The sequence below is a fragment of the Cebidichthys violaceus genome, unplaced genomic scaffold, assembly GCF_023349555.1.
Source record: "Cebidichthys violaceus isolate CVI_PGR_0920_01 unplaced genomic scaffold, fCebVio1.0.p SCAF_7, whole genome shotgun sequence".
NCBI lineage: Eukaryota > Metazoa > Chordata > Actinopteri > Perciformes > Stichaeidae > Cebidichthys > Cebidichthys violaceus.
In genome coordinates, this window is record NW_027176927.1 from 42,279 (window position 1) to 62,500 (window position 20,222).

Genomic DNA, 20,222 nt, shown 5'->3' on the forward strand with positions numbered 1-20,222 from the left:
GCGTCGCGCCGATCGACGGTCTGAACTGAATGCTGAACGATTAATTCACTTAATTAGTGATCAACCTTTTTCTCAGGAGCAGACGGGTTGTTTACCTCGTTTGTCTTAAGAAGTATAACATTCATGAATGTGGACAAGGCTAAGCATTGCGCCGGTCTCTCCGAGCGTCTTTCTATTTCCTCTGTGCTGGCTTACAACTCGTTTAATAAACTGAGGACGGATAAAAGCTCTCCAGAGCTTGCTAACTGTTAGCGGGCTCATGAGCGATGAGCACGGAGCATTCCTCTATTGCGAGGCGGTTTGTACTCCGACAGAGGAGGCTGAATAAAAGCGTCTCTGCAGCTTTCTGTTGTGCTGGCTAACAGATCAGACGTCCAAATCTGCATGTCAAAGTTCACCGAGGTTATCCTTAATTCAAAAAAAGAACACGGCCATTACAAGATCAGACGAGGAGGACGCCATTAATGTTCACGCGTCGCACTCTCACGAGCACTTCCGTATGTGCGGCGATTAACGGTTGGCGGGTGTAGTTCGGTAGAAAGAAAATAGTTCCTACATGTTGGAGAGCTTCTTGAGTAACCGGGTCATGATTTTTATGGGCGGAGACGTTGCCGTTGAGTTGTTCAAATGTATATTTTTGCCGCCACAAATATATATATATATTATATATATATATTATATCAGATAAACGTCCGGTTTGATTTTACCAACACTCTACAATCTAGATTGATAAACAGCACTACAGGTAAGAGGACACATGTGACTTTCTTGACTTCGGGGTCCCTTAAAGAAGCTGATAACCTACATGCTGTTGCATCACTTAGCCGATCATAAACGCGCGTTGGCTTTAGTAAACTGAGCGATGAGTGTTGAGCGTCCTACAGCGGTCCTACAGCGGTCCTACAGCGGTCCTATTCCCAGAGCGCAGTGACACAGAACGATGAGGAGGTCAGGATGTGGGCGGATGGGAGTCTGTCTTCCACCGCCCCGCGCGAGGAGCAGGCGTGGGTATTATTATTATTGCTGCAATTCACCATAACCTTAAAGAATAAGTTCGGCGTGTTACTCACACGTTGGCTGTAATCCGTCCTCCTGACCCCCCCCCCCCCGCACTAAAGTGACTGCATCGGGGAGAGACGGGGGACAAGTCCACCGTTCCACAGTCCTCGTGGAGACGAGGGTCTGAGGAAGCGCGTCGTAAAAGATGTGTTTCCTCAGACTGGGTGCTTGTTGAGCTGCATGGATAGATGCTCGCATAATAGATATTTTAATACAATTTTACACTTAAAAGATTGACCTTGTGCGTCTGATCTTTTAGCGTGTAATCGCTCTAGAAAGGGATGACTTCATAGTCAGTATAGACAGCTGGAATTACACAACATACACTGTATATGAGCATTATGGTATTATGATAAAGAATAAACCTGTTGATATTCTGTATATTACACTAGTAATATACAGAATGTCAGCTTCATTATCATGAACACAGGCTCTGTAGTTTTAGGAATAAGTCCCACATACGCCGACCCACTGCCGGAAAATACTTACGAGAAATGCGTATTAACGCGCAGCTGAAAATAGTTCCCAACAAATACCCAATTCAGCTGTTTCTGGGAACGATTTGGCCTTTAATTCTATTCGTGGCATGTTTTAAAGATTTCGACACAGATATGTAGATAGTTCTGAAGACATGTTCGGTGTTGGTGTTGTGTCTCACACTGCATTTTCTATAGTAGCATCTACTGCATAATGCACAGGTTGTAGAAGATGAGGCTGCACACGGAGAGGGGAGCTGGAGGAGTTCTGAATGAAGTCAAAGTGCAGCAGCAGCAGCAGCAGCAGCAGCAGCAGCAGCTTACTGAGCCGGCAGAAACCGGAGACGGACGTCTGCAACGGTCCAGTTTGTATTTGGTAAGTGTGGAAAACTGGAGGAAAGAAGTAGTCTCCTCTCTTTCTCCCACCGCTTCACTCAATTTAATTCACCCGTGGATCACACAGCCTCTCTCTCTCTCTCTCTCTCTCTCTCTCTCTCTCTCTCTCTCTCTCTCTCGCTCCCTTCCTCCCTCGTCTCTGTTCGTCCACTCCTCCTTCATTTCCTCCTCATCTGCGGTCTCTCATCACATAAACAGCAAAGTGCCCGCGGGGTCTTCGGGCTACAGTTTCAGTCACACAGCCCCCCCCCCCCCCGACAGTCAACGAGAAAAGGCCGTGAGCAGGCTTTTAATGATATTAATCCACTGTAAATTAGCAGTGGACTGGGGGGGGGGGGGGGGGGCTTCATCAGAAACGAGCCTCTCTTAATAAATAGCGTTCACGAGGCGCGGAGAGCTGACCCAGTGCTGCCGGTGCTACTCACACGGCTCGCACGCCGGCTCTTCCTGCTGGGATTAAGGGGCGGTGGGCTGCACTACTTTTCTTTTATACGATGGTAAGAATAGTGAAAAAGAAGAAGCAGCAGATGTGGAGGATCACTGGTTAGGGTGCGGTCAACGCAAAAAAAAAAAAAAAACAAGCGCCCATGTACGAGTGCACACATGCCAGTTCGGATTGTCTGACAGTCTGACTGGAGGGTTCACCAGCAGGCTACAACAGCAGGACTGACCTACATTTCATTCACACACACACACACACACACACACACACACACACACACACACACACACACACACACACACACTCACACCAGGGTTTCCGCCACAGTTCTAGTCTCGTCTGAGAGGAAAAGCCTCTGGAAAAAAAAAAAAAAGCACCTGAATCAACTCGGGACACTAAAACTGCCGACTGAAGCGCAGAGTGAGGGAAAAAAACCCCGTGTTCAGAGACGTCGACCCTCTCCCGAGCAGAGCGACCCCGCTTCACCCGGTTAATGGGGAACTTTGGGACACACACACACACACACACACACACACACACACACGCTTTCACACACCTAATGGCACGGTGAAGACAGGTTCAGGCACACTGCAGTGTAGACCACAGACAGGAGCGTGTACTACCCAGTACTGTGAATAAATACCTTTTTGAAGTGCTGGTATTTTGTGTGACTATTTAAGGGGAAATACAGTGTTCCACAACATGTATTTAACATACTACTGCTGCTGGATTTATTGACTGACTATCATTTAGTTCTTGGACAGTTACAAAGTCATTTTAAGGCCAATACTTCCTTATGCAATGTCTTAAAAAACTGACCAGTGTGCAGCACTCAACCCCAAGTCCACTTCTTCCTTCTGATGACATAAATCGGACAAACAAAAAGTCACAAATGCATCCTTTCATTTCTGAATAATTACTGCTTTAGGGACGTAGCTCCTCGACTCTAATAATAAACCGCTGTTGCCGGGGTTCATGTCGGTGAAGAAACAAGTTGGTTGCATTGCTGCTCGCTGTTTTTCACGGAGCTGTGTGACTCAGAGGAACAAGGTATTTCAGGCGTTTGCTATTTCCCTCCACTGTGGTGCTGTTGCTTTAAGAGATGCGTTATTATAACCATATTTCCTCTCCGTTGCAACAGTTGCAGCGACGTGTCTTGTCACACGGGGAGATAAATTACAAAAATAATGAAAGATGAGATTCCACCCGAGGATCCCGCATTGTTCTCTCGAACAACTACTCGAAAACAATAAACAATAAAAAAGAAACATAATCAACTGCGGGACAGTTTAACATATTTCCCATTAAATAGATGTCAAGTGTGCGCGACAGGGATACGGTCACAGGTAGCAGGGGCGAAGGCTTTGACATATACACACAGTCATCATATTATCTCTGTTGTTGCCATGACTACAGCTGTCAGCAGCTCCAAGATGGGGGGGGGGTGGTGGTGGAGGGAGGAAGCTCGAGCTCTTGACTGACAGATGTGACAGCTATATAATCCTGTTGGTCGTGCTTTCAGAGACAGAGACAGAGACAGAGACACACACACACGCACGCACACACACACACACACACACACACACACACACACACACACACACACAGGGAGGCAGGTGTGCCGGGCTGAAGGAGGGCCAGGGTCGGCCTGTTTTGCTGACAGCTGACGAGCACTTCTAAAGACACACTGTACCGGAGAGCTGAGGGTCCGCCGACGCACACACTGGGGGGGGGGGGGGGTGGGGTGGGGGGGATTGTGTGGGTTATTTCTTTATTCGTATTTTACTCGCTGCCTGCCGAGGAGTGCGACAGGAGCCTGCTAAATGAACGATGTACGGTCCAATAAACAGCGAGCGAACCCGCCGCTCGCTCAGTCCCAGCAGGCTAAGTGATGGAGGACGTGGGCAAAATACGTCGGGGGGGATGAGATATAAGCTCTAACAATCCCACGGGGAGTGTTTCGCCTTACTGCTCTTTATCGCTCAATCAGTGTAAGCCTCGTCGGCCTCACGTCTGCAAGTTAAGAGAGGAAAAAGATAATTGTGTTTGTCTCCTCACTTTTAATATCAAAGTACAAGAATAAAGGGTTTACAGGAGAGGAGACTCCAATGAAATGCAAACTGGCAGGCAATGTAATTCAAACAGGAGGGGCGTATTTCTGCAGAGACAGAGACACATATTATCAAGTGACAGCAGCCTCCGTACGACACTGGAAATTGCAGCTGATGACATCTCGTGTTTTTCCAGTCAAAGGTGAGACTCTTCCCTTCTGTCAACGATCAACTGTAGATTCGTGCTCCGTTATCGTCCTCGCTCATCTTCCCCAAACTCAGAAACAGAGCCGGGTTCTCTGGGGGCTGTCGAAAGTCATTCTGGGAATCAGGAAATCACTAACTGAAGTTGCAGGTAACCCAGAAAAAGTAAATTGCAATCGCTCAATCACACACACAAAAAAAAAAGAAGAGAGAAATATAATAAAATACCCCCCCCACACACACACACACACACACACACACACACAGATTGATGACACCTAACAGTGCGAGATCATTGAAGGTTGAGTTTTTCATTTAAAAGAAAGGAAGCGTGGAGCACACAGCGGCGTGCCCTCCGACAACTCCAGGCACGGCTGTAATTCCACAAAACTTCACATCCTGAGTGCGAGAGGGTGCCAGAAAAGAAAAAAAAGAAAGAAGGGGGGGTCGCCTCCTCCTGCACCGCTTGCAGGAGGAGGCGACCCTCTTCTTCCCCTTCTCCTGTGTGCCCACTGGGTTTTTCAATGAGGGCCCTTCTTTCAGGGCGGAGTGGGAGAATGTAAACACGGAGGTGATAGATGACATTTTCCGAAGCTTTGTCTCGCAATTAGTTGTGGTTCAAAAGCTCCGGGGCCCTCACACAACGCCGGGACATTTTTATGTCTTCCTTTGATGACAAAGGCTTCCCGCTGTGGAGTTTCCAGATTAGTTTGAGTCCGGCTGCAGACAGGTAAAAACAAACTGGAAAAGAAATGTCCTACATGATTCGTGTATCGCTCTCATTCTTGCCAAAAAAAACCCATGGGAGCCGATATCACCCGACTGGTTTATATCATAGAAGTGAAGGACTACGGTTGGAATAATAATCATACTTCTACTGAGCAAATGTTAGAAACAAACCTACATGTCAGCGGCGTGCGATCGCTCCTCGCCGATGTACAGCATGCGCCCGCCAGTGAAGGTCGCCGGTGGTCCATCGCGTGCTGACACAAGCCTCTCTTGACACGCAATGACGTGGTTCTTCGCGATGCCCCCCCCCCCCGTTTGCTTCTGGCCCAGAGTCACGCGCGATGTAAGGAAGGAGTAGCAGCAGAAGTAATGCTTAGTGTCATACTGTATCGACAAGATGGGGGAAATAGGAAATAAGAAAACCTGTCAAATAAACCAATAAATACGTTTAACCGTCGGTTGTTCTCCTCCACGATAAACGGGGCTCCCGGGGGTTTCGAGTATCTGGCACATTCCTGTGCGTCTGTGGAGGATGAAGAAGGGCACAGCGAGAACAGCCAGTGGCGGCGGGGAGAGAGGTCACACGTGCCATGATGAATTACAGTAGCCGGGCTCGTCTCGGTTGCTTGTTCATTAATGAGTCCTCTTAGGGGGAGTGGGCGGCGACGACACAAAAGGACAAATCAACAGGACATTGATTCTCAACAGCTCTTCACAGTGCGTCTGCAGCGCGCTCCGCTTGTTTCTGGAGCCGATCGAGCGCCCTCATAATTGAGCGCAGCTCGTATAATCTTGAAATGATAAAAAAAAAAAAGCTAATTTGCATAATTTGCAGTCGCAAATATGACCGTTACGGGACTGGAAAACCATCGACACAAGCTGCAGGCATTTCAAAGACTATAGCAGTTTAAAAAAAGGAGACATGATTGTTAATAACCGTGCAAAATCAATCACTTTGTTGATCATATTGGTGAGCGGCTCACACAGTCCAAACAGACGGCATATCGCTCTTATATATGAACATGTGTTTAGCTTGAATTACTCTAGTAGTCAACGTGTATTGAGGATGCACCCTGATAAAACTGAATAAGCTGCCCTTTTGTCCAAATATGGTCACTTCTGGCGCCAAACATCAAAGATGGCGATGGCCAAACTGGAGTTTTTTGTTTTTTGTTTTTTTTAAATGTTGGTCCATAAAGCAGTAGGTGATGCAACATGTGGCTGTGTGTATACAGTCCATAGTAAGCCGTATGATCTCATACAGCCACTGTTTTAAAAAAAAAACCCTCAAAACTAAGAAATGATCAAATATGATATTTGTCCTCACTTATAAATAAACCGTAAACACACCGTAGTGACAGAGCGATGAAACGGGGGGGAGACAAGCTGTCACATGCTAGCACTGAGCTACATATAGCTGGAGGTGTGACCACTGAAGAATTCTCCTCCCCGACTGAAACTCGCTAGAACTAGTAAAAAGCCGCCTTGTGTTCCACTTTTGTGTTAAAGGCAAATGCCAACTTTCTCTCTACGGATTACAAGTGTGGTCTTAGTTGGATTTACTGACGCGCGTGTGTGTGTGTGTGTGTGTGTGTGTGTGTGTGTGTGTGTGTGTGTGTGTGTGTGTGTGTGTGTGTGTGTGTGTGCGTGTGCCAGAGACACAGAGTGTGTGTGAAGTGACACCCATGAGTGCAGGCCCACGCCATACACCCACAGCACAATGGGCAGTGTGAGAGGAAGCTAATGGACAAACGGATGAATAGACGTCTGAATCAATGGATGAAGAGTTGGATGGCGTTCCGGTTTGTAGTTTTAGTTACGCAACCATTTAATAGCAGCAGAAATAATAACCCTGTTGGTTGAGCATTAAAGGACAAAGACAGAAAGAAGATAGACCACCTGCCAAACCAAATGCTGTGGTTTTAAGAGTACATTTATAATTTTACCTTTTTGGGGGGGGGGGGGGGGTGGACTGAGAACTGCTCACTGCAACTATTTTTTAAAATGGGTTGCTATCTTACATCACCGTACATAAATGATGGGTTCACCTTGACCTGAATAGAGCGCTGAGAAAGAGGAAACGTCTCCTCTAGTGAGGCCGGACGACCGGCGGAGCTCCGTCAGTCGCTAACAGCACATCAAAGTTTCTGCGCGGACACTTGGGCGGCTGTTGCTGAGGCAGCGGTAGTGTGTGTGTGTGTGTGTGTGTGTGTGTGTGTGTGTGTGTGTATCTTTGAACTTTTAATCCAAGCAGACACATTCAGGCTGGTTTTAAAGGACAAAATACACAATGTGTGTATGTGTGGTGAAGCGTGTAGTGTTTCAGGAGCTGTTCCGGTCACTTTGCTTCCCTCAGTGGTCCAACCATAGACTGAAAAGAAGAGTTGGACGTAGTCACCATGATGTCCGGCGTTGGTTTGTGAACTACGGTTTTGAAGCCTAGAGTTCGACCTTGTGGGCGTCGCCATCTTGGTTTTTTGAAACCAGAAGTGACATGAGAGGGTGGGGCTGACTACAACTGAAAGCTGAACAATTTTTTTGGGGGTAAACAAAATAGCAAAATTAGCTTTCATGATCTGACAACACAGCGTGAAAGGACAACGCTGTGGTAGCGGTAGCGACCTGTCAATCACGAGGAAGCCCCGCCCTAAAGCACACTCTGCTTGTAATAACTGAGTTAAATAAGTTGTGCTACATTCTACAAGGAGAGAAAGTTGGCTCAAGTAGCTAGCTCACCATGTTGACTGCAGGGTTGCTGAAACAATTAGTGGATTAATCAATTGTCAATTACCAGAAAAATTTGCTAGCAACAGTGTTGATAAGCAATTAACTTGTTTATTAAAGGGACAGCAATTCTAATCCAATAAACAATTTGTCATATTCTACAATTATCTCCTTCTGTGTGTGTTGAAAGAATGATCTGGTGTTTATACACAGCCCTGGCTCTGTTAATTGGAAAAAGAAAAAAAAAAGTGGTAAAACGTGCTGCATTTCTCTTTATGGCATCCATATCAATTAAATATATTCCAGACTGTTAACTCTAAACTTTAGGCTCTTTAAACTTTACATGTTTTCATACACCAAACAATCAAACAAACTTAAGAATGACTAGGTGTCCTCTGCAGGTAAATGGTTGGGAAGTGACCAGTGACAGATCTTACACACACACACACACACACACACACACACACACACACACACGCACACACACAGGGCTGTCTGCTGTAGGTACGAGGAGTTTAAGAGTCTGTTCAACCTCCTGTGATATTCAGACCCGGTGAGCCCGGTCCTGCCCGGGGCCATCTGCTGCCCTCCCTCTAATCTAAGGGCTTGTCACCGGTGATTAGCCGGCCACTCTATCACGCTCTCTTTCCCTACACCGTTATATACAGTATTTCTGCTTTATCATGTTGATAGTGTTACAGCTGCGGGTGTGTAGTGTTCTTACTCAAGCCTTGCTGTGTACCGTTCCTCTCTGCTTCCTCTCCTTGATTCTAGATTTCATGGGCCTTTTATGCTGACGTTAGGGCTTCAATGAAAAAGTGCGCTCTCTCTCTCTCTTTTTCTATGCATTTTTAAGTCCTCAAATTAATCACCTTTCCCAATTTCCGCTGCCATGTGCACCTTTATTATGGCGAAGTATTTCAAAGACTTGAAATGCAGACAGATTACAGCAGCAGTTTCAAGGATACAGCGCCCAGCGTACGTATAACCGCCTGAATGCAAATGAGGTCAATAGCATCAATCAGACGTATAATTGAAGGATTTACCACCAAGTTCACTTTTAACTTCATGTCTCAATCTTTCGCTCTTGAAACTGTGAGTAATAGCTGCCTTTCAGTGTGAAGGTTAGCTCTCCTGAGAGCACTTGGTAACAGATAAGATAGCAGATGGACCGATACGTGAAAATAACTGTAGGAAGCACTGTGGTACCTTGCACTGCGTCTACCTTGTGTTCAACACGAGCAGTTTGTTTTTCGCCACTTTGTTTTCTGTCCATATGTTGAGGCGTTCTAGCAGCGCGGTTCTACAGATGGCTTGCCATGAAACTATTCATGGTGTCGAGATTGTGATGGGTTTTTTTCTCCAACCCCACCATCAGGTTTACATTTGTGGTTTTGAGTGAAATTATTTTCAACAACTATTGGATGAATTGCAATAACGAAAAGTTGGTACAGATACGATACTGAAGACATTCATGTTCCACCAAGGTGAGAACGTTTTACAAGTCTTTGAAGGTGCTAAATTTGAGATTCAGAGAATATCTATTTGCCTTCCAAGCGGCGATAACAGAGCAAACGGTAGCAACAGTGCTGTCAGAGCTAACAGTGCAAATGGTAGCAACAGTGCTGTCAGAGCTAACAGTGCAAACGGTATCAACAGTGCTGTCAGAGCTAACAGTGCAAACGGTATCAACAGTGCTGTCAGAGCTAACAGTGCAAACAGCGATAACAGCGCAAACGGCAGCAACAGTGCTGTCAGAGTTAACAGTGCAAACGGTAGCAACAGTGCTGTCAGAGCTAACAGTGCAAACGGCAGCAACAGTGCTGTCAGAGCTAACAGTGCAAACGGTAGCAACAGTGCTGTCAGAGCTAACAGTGCAAACGGTAGCAACAGTGCTGTCAGAGCTAACAGTGCAAACGGTAGCAACAGTGCTGTCAGAGCTAACAGCGCAAACGGTAGCAACAGTGCTGTCAGAGCTAACAGCGCAAACGGCGGAAGCAGTGCTGACGGAGCTAACAGCGTTTACCTAAAGGGTGCTAACAGCTGGTAACTGTCCCAATCGATGACGTTATCAGCTGTAACCACCGTATGAGTGCAGGGCAGAGGCGATTAGCTATCCACTGGGGTACGCTCACATTCACTAGCATGCACTAGCATGCACTAAAATGCATGCACGGCCGGCCTGGCTATGTCAACAAAGCACAGAGAAGCTGAGATTACAACACACAAATAGCAAATGTATGTTTGATGCTATATTAACGCACATAATAACTTTATACTTTAATGCTCTAGCCTCAGCTGTACTTTGTCAGGTAGTGCTGATCAGCAAATACCTGCTCAACAGCTGCATGTCGTCATTGTGAGCATGCTAGCATGGGGATGTTAGCGCTGAGCTTAACAGAGCCGCTAGCATGGCTGTAGACCCTTAGTCCTGTTAATCACTCCTCTTCTGCAGCTAAGACCAAAGCGAAACACGCACAAGTCAGAAGACACAGGGGTCAGTGTTATTCCACAGAACACCATCAAATCAGGGATTGGCAAATACCGTCACAAACAATTACCTAAAGCCACCGTCCTGTCACTGTTGCTTAGGGGCACTCTGAGGAATTACTGCGCCATTTTTACTCAACGAAAACAAAAACACATGGTCCAAAAACAAGCAGAAAGTCATTCAGGAATGGGGTCAAAACTGCAGCAGAACAATGTGACTTCCAATAACAAAAAGCAATGCGGTTATATAAGATTCAAACCAGCGGCGGCTCAATATCCTAATGCAATGTTCTCATGATATTCAGCTAAATTTAATAGCTTTTGATATACGATTCCTTAAGCACACAGAGCTTATAGCGGTCTGTGTTTACAGTTCGTCACATGAGCTGATGATGAAATAATCTTCTTGCCACACAGCCGTGAGTGCTTTCCATAGCATCTACATCGGCTCACGCACAAGACGGCGAAGCGCGGCAACGCCAGTGAAACAAGAAGCTTTTATGTTCAAGAGACCGTAAAATATGCCCACGTCGAGCACGCGGCCGAGGAAAAAAAAACAAAAAAACAAACGATTGATGGCCAGCGGGAGAGATGAAGGATTAACGACGGGGCTGCCGGATGGACAGGAGGATATTTACTCCTGAGCCTCCTCCATCTCCACGGCTTTATTAGAGTAGCATCGGCAGAGGCAGCGCGGCCTCTAAATGTCACCGCTCTCTTCAACGCCGCCGCTATTCCTTTCAGCCCGCTGAAGCCGCCTCGTTACCTCCCGTGGGAGGGAAGGGCCTGTTTTGAATACCGCTCCCTGACCGCCGAAGAACTCGGTTTCCCTTTTAAACAAAAAAAAAAAAAGACAGGCAGAGGATTTTGTTTGTGTTTCAACTTGTGGCTGAGCGCAGATTCCAGTTCTCGTTTGTTAAGAGACACCGGGGGGACGTGACCGCTGGGAGACAGAAACACACACACCCGGCCGCCGTTTGGTTTTAGAGAAGACCGGGGAAAATTGGTTGGGAAATTAGAGAGTTATGAGGCATGACATGAATGAAAACAACAACCAGCCCTTAAAATACCCTGAAGCCAGGCAGCTATCATCCTTTAGAGAAGTGAAGTAGACGTTGTAGGTATGGGGGACGACTAAACGTCAACTGTGATGTTGCTCAAATTCAGCTGGGCGACCGGAAGTGCACTGGAAACAGAAAACGAGCGGGTCAGATGTTTTCTATCATATACTAATCTTTTTTTTACAGCAGCTTGTGTCACTTTGGTGTACCAGGTCAAGGCTGATAATCGGGGGGGGGGGGAGGAAACATCCCCACATAGCATAAATCTATCACTGATCTGCTTACTCACGCCACCAACCATCCACGAAGCACGCCGGGCGGCCATCGCGCCCCGAATCTGGAAACACGTTACGAGCCATTTGAATGTGGCGTAATAAGGCAGCGGGAAATCCTCTTATGTCACTCTAAATAAAGTTTTTTTTTTTGGATGAAGTGTAATCTCTAATCCCGCCATCCCCTCCTATATCAGTAATAGCCAGGTTTTAGCGTAAGCCATGCCATTTAGATTAAACAAACTCTGGCATCTCCTCTTCGGCCCCTTTCCTCTCCTGGATGGATTGGCTATTTAAATAAAAAAAACCTGCAGCGGTCTGGAGCGGTGGGCTAATATCTCTAAAGCCTTGAGCCGCCGCGCTCGTTTTGTCCACTCCACCTCCACTCCGACTGAACTAGAGATGAAAACAAAAGCACAGGCACTCGGAATTAAAAATAAAAATGGCCCATTGGCGTACTGCGTAATGAAAAATGAAAATCCCAGGGAAGTTGTCTTAATTCATAAGCATGGCCTAAATTGTGTTGCCTGTTGCTAAGGAATTTAAACAGTGGCTGGCCCAATTACCTCCCCCGACTCTTTTGTTTGCCCTCAGGTGCCATGCTAATTAGGGTCACGGAGGGTATAACGTTGTAATGCACTCGCCGAAAAAAATGAGGCAGGAATCTCCCGGGGGATGTTCTCATTTGGGAACGATGCCGGTCACGTTCCCGCTGATATGGAAGCCGCGGCGTCTCAGACGGGTGTTTGTTTCTGGCTCAGTTCGAGACTGTCGGACACAATAAGCACTCCCGAGTATTAGCACGCGGCTATTTAAAGGAGGAGGATTTTCAGGGTGTACAGAGAGAGCAGATTTGTAATTTAAACCCGGGACAGAAAGGTGTCGGGTTCATTTGAGGACACGAATAAAAAAACACACACACATTTTTATAGAATTTAAATTTAGATGATCAAATCTCAAGATTTCTCATGTGGTTCTTTAAACAGAAAATAAAGCAAGAGAAGCAACTGTATGCTTAACTACTACTTGGAAGAGATCAATACTCTGCTTTTTTGTGTTTCGATCCAATCTCAAGGCTCTACTTTTCAACAATCCGTCTCTCCGTCTGCGTTGTTTTAGATGACGTCGGGCTGGCTGTGTTTGAACCTGTGACCCCCGTCACGCCCCCGTTCTCCCTCCATTTCCCTGGACGGCCTCTTCCACTGGTGTCCGCCGTAATAGCAGGTGATTGCGGACCGCTAACAATCCTCAGCGTGGGTGACATCCTTTCACTGCAGGAGCGGATCTCCGGAGGGAGGAATGTAAGTCGACTAACAACGGCCTGTCAGCCGCGCGTCGAGAGGCGGCATCAGCGGGACGCAGCGGCGCCGCGGACTGAAGCTCCATTGTCCCGGCGAAGTGACGGGTCGTTAAAAGATGCGCACAAGAAAAAGCTCACATACAGACCCGTGTTTGTGGACTCGCGGTGCTGTGACTACATGAGTCATCCTCTCATTAGCTCATCTGATGGAGCAGAAGTCGTCCTCGCCGTGTTTTTAGATGAAGAACATGTCACTCACTGATGGACGACGAGGACACGAGTGATTCATGAAGTATCAAATGAGTTTTACGTAGGAAGCACATTTCAAGCTATTTTAAATGCAACTCAAAGTGCTTCAATGATTGACAAGATGAGAAATGGAGAGAGAGAGAGAGAGAGAGAGAAGACGAAGAGATGAACCAAATTAAAATATTGAATTGCCACATTATAAAAACATGGATACATTGATCATGTCAAAACAGTAAAAAAAAAGAAGAGTAAAATCAGAGGGAAATAATATAATAAATAAAATGTGTATACATACCACAAACCATAGCATAAAAACACATAAGACACTGTATAAAATAAGACGTTATAATAAGAATAAATACAATAATAAAACTATAAAACACTACATTAAAGCCAGACTGAATAGGTACATTTAGATGACTACAAAATATCAGTATATGGTAAGTTAACCATCAAGCCTAGGTTTCAATGCCCCGGCTTTGTGTACAGCGTGTAACAGGTGGCACCGATCACCGGGTTGCTGTTATTTGTCTAAACTTCGTCAAAAGTCTCAGACGGTTTCACAATGTTCCCTCAAAATCACGGCTTAAACCCAACATTTTACCAGCCATTAAGACTGGTGGAAACACACACACACACACACACATGCATGGTAGGGTTAGGTAAATACGATGGAGCCATGAGTCGGACAGCCTGTGCATGACTCAGGTGACGCTACAGGCTTACGACAGAGAGAGAGACACACGTGCTGAGAGGTTGTGACCTGAAGGCAGGAGAAATGGGCATTGGCTCCACCAGGGGCTGGAGGTGACTCCTGCGTAATCTGAACGATAGATAATCCGGATCCCAGGGAAGATTAGGGCGGCCCGCATTCAGAGTGTGTGTGTGTGTGTGTGTGTGTGTGTGTGTGTGTCCCAGATCACATCGGGATGTGAAACCGGATTGATAAATGATTTTTGCACCTGTTGACGCGAGACAATAACAATGTTGATTTGTTAAAGTTATCCCTCCGGTGTTGTTCAAGATCCGCTGGTCGGTTACCAAACTCCACGAGGAACGCTTACAGTCGGCCAATACGGAGAACGCCACGACGTGGAGACAACGCGGCGTTGCTTGAACGCCACGACGTGGAGACAACGCGGCGTTGCTTGAATACGCCACTCACCCTGCTCTGCCACCTGTAATTGCTTTGTCCTCAGGCACACATGTGAGGCCTTGACAGCTCAAAACCTGGCAACCCTGTCGCTCCAACAACAGGGTCTAACGAAGCACGCACACAGCACCACGATGGGAACGATGCACCTGCTGTGTGTGTGTGTGTGTGTGTGTGTGTGTGCGTGTGTGCGTGTGTGCATACTTAGCAGTTCTCGATTACACATGAAACATGCAGGATGCAGCAAAGTGCGTTACATCTATTGTCATCCTCGGCGTGGAGACTTTTTCCGGCTCACTGTGGATTATTTTTAACGTTGCATTTGAACGGGGGGGGGGGGGGCTGCGGATCTTAAAACAGAAATCCAAAATATAGAGTGCCAGACAGGGGGAAAAGAGAGCGAGAGAGATGCAGAGGAAGAAGAAGAAGAAGTGCACAGGGAGTGCACAGTTGAGAGGAAGAAGACAAGAAGAAGAAGAAGAAAGAAGAAACGGTGTGGAAAATAGCGTCTGAGAGGGAGACAAACTCCCTGCAATCTCTCAAAGGCCCTGGAAAAAAAAAAAGCTGTGGCAAGCCATTATCACCATCATCATCATCACCACCACCCTCCTCCTCCTCCTCACGGTGGCTGTAATCATTCTCAGTTTTTTTTTTTTTTTGCTCCAGTTATCCTCACTGCCACCTTCAGAAATATCACTCGCGGCGTCTATAGCGGAGCCTTTTGTCTCTATCTGCCTCATTTGAATAAAATTCTCAGAGCACAAAAAAAGAAAAAGTGTCTCACCTTCCAAAAACAGATACATCATATTTTCACAGAAGGCAATAAAAAAGCAATGCAGGGCCCCAATTCCCCACAGTTTCCAAGACAGGGGGCTGTATTTCAGCTCGACTCATCAATATGCAAAAACATCAGAGCGTTGCTCGCCACAAGAATATTCCCTCCACTGCACACTCTGCAAATGTGCATAAACATCATCACGGTTTGTATTTGTTTTTCTCTTTTTTTTCCCCCTTTATTAAAAAAAAAAAAAAAGAATAAAAACAAGCTTCGATTGGAAATTAAAGTATGCAAATCTTGTGCAAACATACAGTGATAGCATTTGGGATTCAAAGCCCTAAATTGCCCTGTGTGATTTTAATACTCTACAGGCAATTGTCAAATCAAAGAGGCGTATAGGGAAGGGGAAAAAAAAAAGAAGAAAGATGACTCCAGGGGGGCCGAAATCAATGAGCTACCTTTTTTTTTATTTGGGAAGAAGTGAACAAACTCCAAGCATTGGATTAGATTTCAAAGCAGAGAAGCCCTGGAGCTCTCCAGTTGAGGAACGTGTACAGTGTGGGAGAAAGGTGGCGTAGCGTGGGAGAGAGGCGTAATCACTGTGACCTACAGTAGGCTAGATGTAGGTTAACTTAGTCTCTTAGTCTCTCTCTCTCTCTCTCTGCCTGCAGTGTGTTCGCTCTGCCTTTCTCTCTCTCTCTCTCTCTCTGGTTCTCCCAGTCTGCCTTTCCTGGGTTGTTAAATCCCCGCTCCTCTAATCTCCTTACTCAGCTACATCCTCTTTAAAGATGCAGAACCACGGGAGAGACGTGTGGGATATACGTCAAACTGGGAGCTGTGCGCTGGGCGAGGCGAGGGCGGGGCCGGGAGGAGCGTGTGTGTGTGTGTGGGGACGAGGGGGGGGGGGGGGGGGGGGGGTTAGTGAGAGAAGTTGCTCTGGTAATGAGAAAACATCATTTTTTTTGGTGAAATGTGTTCGTGTGAGAAAAGAGCACGGCTTCACCTCCTGAGCTTTTTTTCCCCCTCTAATTGAGGATTAAATCGAGTCATTTCATTTGCGCCTTTAAGGACTTCCCGGTGCTTATTTAAGGAAGGCTGCTGACAGTTCCTCTCTCAAGTGGAAAATAAGAAATCATCGCGGCAACGATGACTGCAACATCTGCACTCTGGGAAGCTTGAATTAGAGGCTCACTGATAATGGAACTCAAATGGATCCCACTGTGACTCTCAGGCCATGAGTCTTTCTCCGATAGGCGTGTTTGACACAAAGATAAGCAATACAGCAACCTGCCCATCAATCTGTGCACGTACTACATGTATGGATTTCTAGCACGCACACACACACACACACACACACACACACACACACACACACACACACACACACACACACACACACACACACCGCTGTTGTCGTATCAATACCATCAGAAACCCCATTCCACTCGGCTTCCCCTCACCGAAGCACTGTTGTGCGGCATTGCCTATCAATCATCCGCGTGGTGTAACACGCGGCGGGCAACATTTCAATAATGGCGCATCACCTGAGACTCGGGCAGATGAAAGTGATCCATTCAAACAAAAAAAAATAAAAATGGATGCACGGTTGTCTTGCGCGCTGCGTGCTATTCAGCGTGAGCAGACGAGCTCCATACTGTCGATTTTCTGGGTCATCTTTTCAAAGTGTGCGCATCTTTGAAGTTTTGTGCAGCGTCGAGTCGCGTGCCCTAAAATAACAATACGATTTGTGAGACGACCAAAAGAGTGTCACTGTGGACATGCGCCAAGTGAATATGTCCGTTTATGCACATTTTATGTAAAAAAAAAAAAAAAAAAAAAAGGATGCACTGCTTTAAAACGTCCCCTACAGTCTAAAAGTTATTGCGCCGTTCAAGTGCGCATTTCCCACAAATGAGGAGCCGAAGACGCGCGCGCGCACACTCACACACACACACACACACACACACACACACACACACGATCAGAGATCTTCAGAGTGTGGGAGGTCGCACACCACACAGCAGCGCACACCGACAGCACACACCGCCTTATACCCGCCATTGTAAAACCTGCCATACGTAAAACGTGGGATCGCAATGTAATCTCTTAATTGGAGGTCTTTAGCGGTACCTGTTTCCCAGAAGTACACAGACTTGCCATCGTCTGTCTGCGCCGGAGCCTCCCAGAAGCCACAGAACAGCAGCAATGTCACCAAGAGGTAGCAGCTCCCCTCTGTCCTTACTCGGAGGGTCCCTGCTGCGCCCCTCCACCCTCGCCCCATGGTCCGCCACGGGAGAAAAGTAAATCCACTCAGCATCGGAAGGTCAGCGAAGGGAAAAAAAACAACAAAAAAAAAAAACACTAGTCCAGAAGGCAACAAGAAGTGAAGTGTGCTTCAGTTTGAGACGGCGAGGAGAGGAGTGAGCGTGTAGGAGAAGTGCTATCAGTCCTGCAGGAGTTCAGGTCCAGTACTTGGTCTCGTGAAGGACAGAGAGAGTAGTAGTTTTTTTGTTTTTTTTGTTTTTTTGCTCCCAACTTGACGGGATGGTCCCAGAGGAGAAAAGCTTGTCAGCGACGGTGACTGAGCTGCAGACGGACGGTCCGGTCTTCCTCCTCCATCGCGTCCTGCTTCCACTGCTGCCGTCGCCGCCTCTGTCCTCTGGCTGCGGAGCAGTGACAGTGGGCGAGTGTCTGCAGTGTTGTTCGCCTCCCTCCCTCTCCCTCTCTCTCTCTCTCTCCCTCCCTCTCTCTTTCTCTCTCTCTCCCTCTCTCTCTCTCCTATTCGCTCACTCGTTTGCCACCCTGCTCTCTCTCTCTCTCTCTCTCTCTCTCTCTCTCTCTCTCTCTCTCTCTCTTTTACACTCCTTGGGTTTTTTTGTACATATTTTCCTCCCCTGCTCTCATCTTCTCTCTCTCTCTCTCTCTCTCTCTCTCTCATTCCCCCTTCTTATTATCACACTCTCTGCATCTCTAACATGCTGGTTCTCACTTTCCTCTCCCGCTTTTTCCTTTTCCTCCTGCCTAGGGATACTCCCCCTCCTCCTCCTCCTCCTCCTCCTCCACTTGCAGTGCTGGGAAGGCGACTGGAGACCAGCAGTGCTCACACTGGTCTCAGAAGCTCCCATAAGCACTGCTTCCAGGATCAGAGACAAGCAGGGCTTAATGCAGAGCGAGAGAAAGTGTGTGTGTGTGTGTGTGTGTGTGTGTGTGTGTGTGTGTGTGTGTGTGTGTGAGGGGGGGGGGGGGGGGGGAGCAAGGAGGAGCAAAACACTAAAGCAGAGAGGGAGAGAGCGGGAGAAAGAGATGAGGGAGGGAGGGTGTTTATGCTTGTGAGAAAAAGGGATGTGAAAGTGAAATGATGGAACGGAGGAAGTGACAATGAGGACGGCACAGTAACAGCTCAATACCTCCATATTAAAACGATAGTCTCCATCACAAATACAGACGATGATGAGCCAACCTGTAGCCGGTGATTTGACAGAATAATTAAGCGGCGTCATCGTGGTTGACCTTGTCGTGTTTTAACTCCGACCTGCAGGAACACGCGTGTTTCTTAGGATCATGTGTTCGTGAAGCATTTCATATCATAGTAGTGGAAAATAAAGGAAGCTCAGCATATTGGCAGTGATGCACAAACAGAGAAAGAGTGCCACCACTAGGAACTTCATCAACCAAAACAGAATCCAGGAAAAGATATCTGTGTGCGTGGTGACAGATGTGTAATTGGATCTCACTGATTACCACTGAAGAGGAAAGTCAGTGAATTGATGATTTAAAGGATAAGGCTGACGTTATCAATTTAAAAACCTCCCTCTCCTGTCTGCGGCACTCAACCCAAAAGACATTTGGTCCAATTAAAAAATATGAATATTTAATTTTTTTATTTTTTTATTTATTTTTTTAAAAGAAGGACAAGTCACTTCCTAAAAGAGGGGGACTATTTTCTGCCGTGGATTAATACACATTTGGTGCACTCGTGAGTACTTACATGTGGGACGAACTCAAAGTGAAGTATGGCGGCCGATGAATCAATAGTGAGGCTCATTGATGTGACAAACCTGGAAGAAGAAGAAGAAGAAGAAGCTGCATCAGCTGTGCCTACACAGGCAACACCTGTTGGTTCAATAATGTTATTATTGATTTTGGGATTTTCGTGGGATTTGTTCGTGGGAAAAATAAAGAATATCGGCAGCCTCATCCTCTGAGGAAAGAGACAGAGTATGTGGACGAGATGGTCTCTAGATTTCAAACGCAACCTGTCCTGACAGAGGGCGTGACCTCACAGAGGGCGTGTCCTCATATAGGGCGTGACCTCACAGAGGGCGTGTCCTCATGTAGGGCGTGTCCTCACAGAGGGCGTGTCCTCATATAGGGTGTGTCCTCACAGGGTGTGACCTCACAGAGGACGTGTCCTCATATAGGGTGTGTCCTCACAGAGGGCATGACCTCACATAGGGCGTGTCCTTACAGAGGACGTGTCCTCACAGGGGGTGTGTCCTCACAGAGAGCGTGTCCTGACAGAGGGCATGTCCTCACAGGGGGTGTGTCCTGACAGAGGGCGTGTCCTGACAGGGCGTGACCTCACAGAGGGCGTGTCCTCACAGAGGGCGTGTCCTCACGTCTGACCGGTAGGTTAGAGTTTAGCAGAGTCAGCCCGTCATTTGTTTAGTTTTTTTTACTTCGACAAGGCAGCTCAAGGGATGCAACAGCCTGATTAGTGCCAGATTTACACAAGAGTGACAGGAGCCAATTCTTCTATTATTTATTCTAATTTGCATTTTTGCAGTTCATCCAAGGGGGAGCACTGAATTGAAATAGACCAAAAAAAAAAATGTAAT

The 20,222-nt window shown here is 46.8% G+C and overlaps 1 protein-coding gene across 1 annotated transcript in view; it reads right to left on the reverse strand.

Moving 5' to 3' along the window:
* The window catches only part of LOC137891005 (thrombospondin type-1 domain-containing protein 7A-like), a gene marked incomplete at its 3' end in the record, with an annotated part of 59,421 nt that extends 41,382 nt beyond the window's left edge, over positions 1 to 18,039 (reverse strand). Inside the window, exon 1 of the mRNA XM_068735405.1 lies at positions 17,515 to 18,039. Within this exon, the coding sequence (XP_068591506.1) occupies positions 17,515 to 17,701 (187 nt within the window). The remainder of the gene's footprint in view (positions 1 to 17,514) is intronic.
* Positions 18,040 to 20,222: the final 2,183 nt, after the last annotated feature.